Source organism: Pteropus vampyrus, unplaced genomic scaffold, assembly GCF_000151845.1.
Source record: "Pteropus vampyrus isolate Shadow unplaced genomic scaffold, Pvam_2.0 Scaffold71, whole genome shotgun sequence".
NCBI classification, from domain to species: Eukaryota; Metazoa; Chordata; class Mammalia; order Chiroptera; family Pteropodidae; genus Pteropus; species Pteropus vampyrus.
Genome location: NW_011888852.1, coordinates 3,956,853 through 3,961,518, shown reverse-complemented (window position 1 = coordinate 3,961,518; position 4,666 = coordinate 3,956,853). Strand labels below are relative to the sequence as shown.

Here is a 4,666-nt window from a genome sequence, read left to right as displayed (position 1 = left end):
TGAGGGCTGTTTCACTGCTTTCAATGCTTCAACATGAACTGATAGCCCAAGGGAAGCTGAAACCTTCACGAGAATTTAAAGCTGGAGGCCCGAGCCCCCGGGGCCTCAGCATCGAAAAGAGTTGTTAGGAGTCCTGACAAGAGATTAGGACCAGGACAGGGCAGGAAGCCATAACAAAGTCCATTGTGAGAGTGGTAAGAAAACGAACTCTTAGTTCAAGAACTGGCAGGGAAAAAACCTAGGTAAAGGGAAATTTCTGGGGAAGTGAGAGGAGACAGGATTGAGCGGCGAGGGGTGACCCTCCCTCAGTAAGGTAAGGAGGGGCTGCCCCTGTGGAGTCCCTGTGACTTGTTTTCTCTATGTTTGCACCCAGGCTGCTTAGCACAGCCCACACTGCGACCGGGCGACTCCGTGTCATCCGGTGTCAGCACCACCTTCTAGCACCGCCTGCTCCTCATGGGGTCTGAGAGTCCGGCCCCAATGGGTCATGGCGCCACGCCTCAGATCAGTGGACACCCAGACTGTCCCTGATGTCGGCACTTCCTCTGGGTCCCCTGAAGCGCTCAGTGTCCCTTCTACTGGCCTCCATCCGAATGCTGTCCAGGCTCCGTTCAGGCCTGTGTGAATGTTCTGTGTTTTTTGTCAGCCCCTAATTCAACCCTCCTTCCTCCTCGCTACTGTACCACTTTCATCACGGAGAAGAAGACTCACTGAGTCCCTTCGCTTAACACTTTGGGGGGCCTTCCGTAACAGATGCCATGTTAATGAATGCCCTTGGCCGATGCACTGTGGTGCGATGAGACGCACAGACGTCTCAGGCCTGGTTCAGTCCTGACTCAGCCACGCTCTAGCTGTGTGACTTTGAGCACATTATTTAACCTCGCCGAGCCTCAGTTTGCTCATCTTCAAAATGGGACTCATAAGGCATACTTAGAGCATAATCTGAGGATTAAGGTCATCTGTGTAAATCGTTAGGGCCACATAATAGTTACCACCGTGTAACCTTCCTCTCTCTGCCTTTCTCTTTTAACTTGGTTCCTATCCACCTCAGAACAGGCCTCACCTGTCTCTCCTCACTTCGTTTTGCCTCAGAGAAAGAAGGAAACCTGCCCCCCGCTACAGACGGCTTCACATCCCCCTCCACCTGCCCCTCACACCCATCGCCCCCTCTCTCCTGTCTTCCAACTCTTCCTTTCCACTGGCTTCTGATCCTGAGACTACAAATATGCTCTTGGGTTTTTTGTCCTAAAGAGAAAAACCTTCCTTAGATCTGCTTCTTTATCATCTAAAGCGCATACAAATCACTCTCTCTGAAGTAGCCTGAAACTCTATTAAGAGATGACTGGGGTCCATCTGTAGTCTTCGGGGTGAAGCCTAAAGGGGCACCACTGTGTCAGGCTGCCCCTTTCATTCAGGCAGAACCCCAGACCATGCTGGATATCTGATTCTAATATCTGAAACTTTCAGTAAAGGCGCATCGTTTCATCTTTTATCAAATGTTTAAAATACTCCTAAAATCCTAACTTAGATTCCAAGGGCCTGTTGTTTCATTTACCATTTAAAAGAAAAAAAAAAAAGTGTTTTACCTGCACCATTGAATTGGCCCTTGTGTCTCACACTCTGGGCTTCAAAATCCTAATTCTTTGTGAATATCGCCCAACTTCTCTTCCACTGGCAGCATCGGGAGGCAGGTGCTGCCCTGTACGACTGTCTGAGTGTGGGGCATTCGTCCTCCACACTTACACCCCTCCTACTGAGAAGCATCGCTTTGTTCCTTCTCGAGACTGAGGCTTCGGTCTTTGGATCTTTTTGGTACCCGCAAGGTATTCGGTCTTTTTGTGTTCTTTCAGCCTTCTCTGCCAGAACTCTCTCACATAAACTCTTACCAGGAGATAAACTGGTTGACTGTTGGGCAAACAAACGTGCCTGTGGCTTCCCGCTCACACACACCCATACGCGAAGCCTCACCTTCCCTCCTCTCTACCTGTCAATCATCTCTCCACCCTTAAGGACCAGGTCAGAGCCCAGTCCTCATGAAGCCTGCGCTGACTGTTCACCACTGAAAATACGTCATCTGGCCTCTGAGCTCCTTCAGTGTTTCTAGCCGAGCGTGAGGCTACACTGCTTTCTAACGGCTCTGTCTCATCGCGTTGACCTGCTTTACTATTTGACAAGGTGTGTTCATGCTTTGTCTCCCAATTAGCCCGCAAGGTTCTAGTGGGCAGAGATCATTTCTCCCCCTGCCCCTGTCTTCCCTAATGTAGCCTGGACGTAGTGGGTACGTCATAGGTCTATGTTTCCATTTTCTCTCCAAGTATCATCCCACCATTACCCTCATCGACCTTCACTGTATTTCTGATTCTTTCCACGACGCGGAATTTTTTTTAAACTTTGAATTCACTCAGCATCATGGGAAAGCCTCCTTCCTCCAGCTTCGGTTTCATATGTGACTTAATAAGCATAATAATTTTTCTTCCTTTAGCCATTAACAAATCAGTCCAAGAATATCGTAAACTGGGTCTCCACTCTGTGCTTCTGTTAAAGATGACAGAAGTCATGGGAGACGTGGTCCAAAAGAGCAAGAGTTCATATATTTACAGTTAACACGTGTATCATGAAAAAGCATTAGGAGTTTCCACAAGAATCGTTCTAGTAGATTGTGCTTAACAGGGGATAAGTGTTTCGGAACAGGTGATTCAGACCCGAATTATAGAGAACGAGAGGGACGACAGGGTGCGCGAGAGCAGAGCCCGGGCCTGTGTCCGCTCGCCGCATTACCTCACCGCTCACCGTAGCGCCTTGCCCGCCGTAGACGTGCCGTTGGTGTCGTCTAAATGAATGAAGAGCTACGTGCCGAAAGCGGTCAATCCCACGCGGAGAGTCCAGGTTCTGCCGACGCGCGAGCACGTCGTGCTTGGGAAGCCGCAAACTCGCTTTCCGGGGCGAGGCCAAGAAATTACGTGCAACACGACGGAGAAGAGGGAAAATGATGAATGGCATTGAAGTCCTGCCAGGAATTTTGGTTTTAACAGAGAGTCACACTTTATTATCCGTTCATTCATTTATCCCACGAATATTTATTAAGCATCTACTACGTGCCAAAGCAACATGTTAAGACCTGGGGGTTCTAGGGTGAATAAAACAGTCTCTGTTTCCAAGCTTCCCAGGATCGTGCAGCCTTTTCATCATGAATTAGCAAGCGCTGGCATATACTTATGTCTCCGGCTATTGTTATTCAAACAGTATTTAGCTAAGGAGAGTGGTCTGTCCAGCCTCTATCATAGACGGAGTCACAGACTCCAGCAGAGAGCAGAGAAGCCTTCATTAAATGAGCTCCAGTGTGAAGTGTGTCATAATAACAGATGATTCGAAGACAGCAGGGAGGATTTAAAAGTTGAGGAAGAACTCTCTGCCTTGAAGTTGTCTGGGATTATAGAAAGGCCGACCGGGTAGTTATGGAACTGGCCTGAGTTTATTTACAGGCCCACGCAGGAGCCCAAGTCCATCAATTTTCTTGGCTATGGGTCCGAATGATGGGATTAGAGTTCGACAAAACTCTTGGGTCAGAAAAAAAAGATATTTACATTGATTTTTTTTTTTTTGGTTGTTCAGATTAACTTGCTCTTTGACATGTGTCCCTAGAGCCATGACTGATATTGATTTTATTAGAAACCGAAAGCAGAAATAAAAATTTTTATTTAGAGACAAAACTCTGAGGGTCAGATGACACAGCAAATTGATTTTAGGGCAGATGTGGAAATGAGCGAGGCCGTGGAGCAGCGCTTCCCACAAAAGACGCTGGTCGGTTTATGAATTTTATGAATCCTATGAATTTTGTGAATTTTAAGATCACTGCCTGTTACTAGAAAATCTGGCCTAATTTTCCATCTATCTCATTTTTTCTTTTTCTCCTTTTTTTGTTTCTTTTTTTTTTTTTTTTTCCTTCTCAGGATGATGGCCTCCCAGAAAATGAACATCAGCTGTCAGTAGCTGGAAAGATAAAGAAGCATTTCAACACGGGCCCCAAGCTGAATAGCACAGCAGCAGGAGTTTCTGTCATAGCAGTAAGCATCTGAAATATCCACCTATAACTTTTTAAAAGCAATCCACCTAGGACACAGGCATTACTCAGGAGATTCCACCCAGAGACAGCAGAATGGGTCATTTCTTTAGACAGCTCGACCATTTAAAGCACCGGGGGAGCTGGGGGCTCGAATGCATTATGGGTTTTTGCTGATGGTTTCCCAAGGAGTCACATCGTTATCCAACACCTCCAGGGCGTCTTACAGTTTATATTAATTTCATGATTTATTTTTTAGAGCAGAAAACCTCCCCCATGCTGGACTCAGTGCCAATGCAAACTTTTGGGCTCTGAGAAAGAGTCCATAGAGTCCTTTGCCAGGACCTGGGAGGGAAGGGAAGCTGAGGGAGACGACATTACAGAGATCGAAACACTATAGATCTTTGTACGAGACCCAAACGAAAGCCAAAACAGAGCAGAAAGCTTACACAGTGAGATTTTCAGGGAGATTGAATTGCTGTGAACACCCAAAGAAAGCATGATGTCTTGCTCCTTAGGAATTTTATTTTTTAAGGTTGAAAGTCTTTTAACGTTTACCATTTTGTTGATGCGGCTGCACAAGGATTTTTTTTCCGTCCTATCCAC

General features: G+C 46.7%; 1 protein-coding gene across 7 annotated transcripts in view; it reads left to right on the top strand.

The window, feature by feature from the left end:
• The window catches only part of DCLK1 (doublecortin like kinase 1), a 327,891-nt gene that overhangs the window by 300,743 nt on the left and 22,482 nt on the right, over window positions 1–4,666 (top strand). For all 7 annotated transcript variants that reach the window (XM_023531587.1, XM_011361823.2, XM_023531589.1 and 4 more), the window contains one exon: window positions 3,951–4,064. In XM_023531587.1, the coding sequence (XP_023387355.1) occupies window positions 3,951–4,064 (114 nt within the window). The remainder of the gene's footprint in view (window positions 1–3,950; window positions 4,065–4,666) is intronic.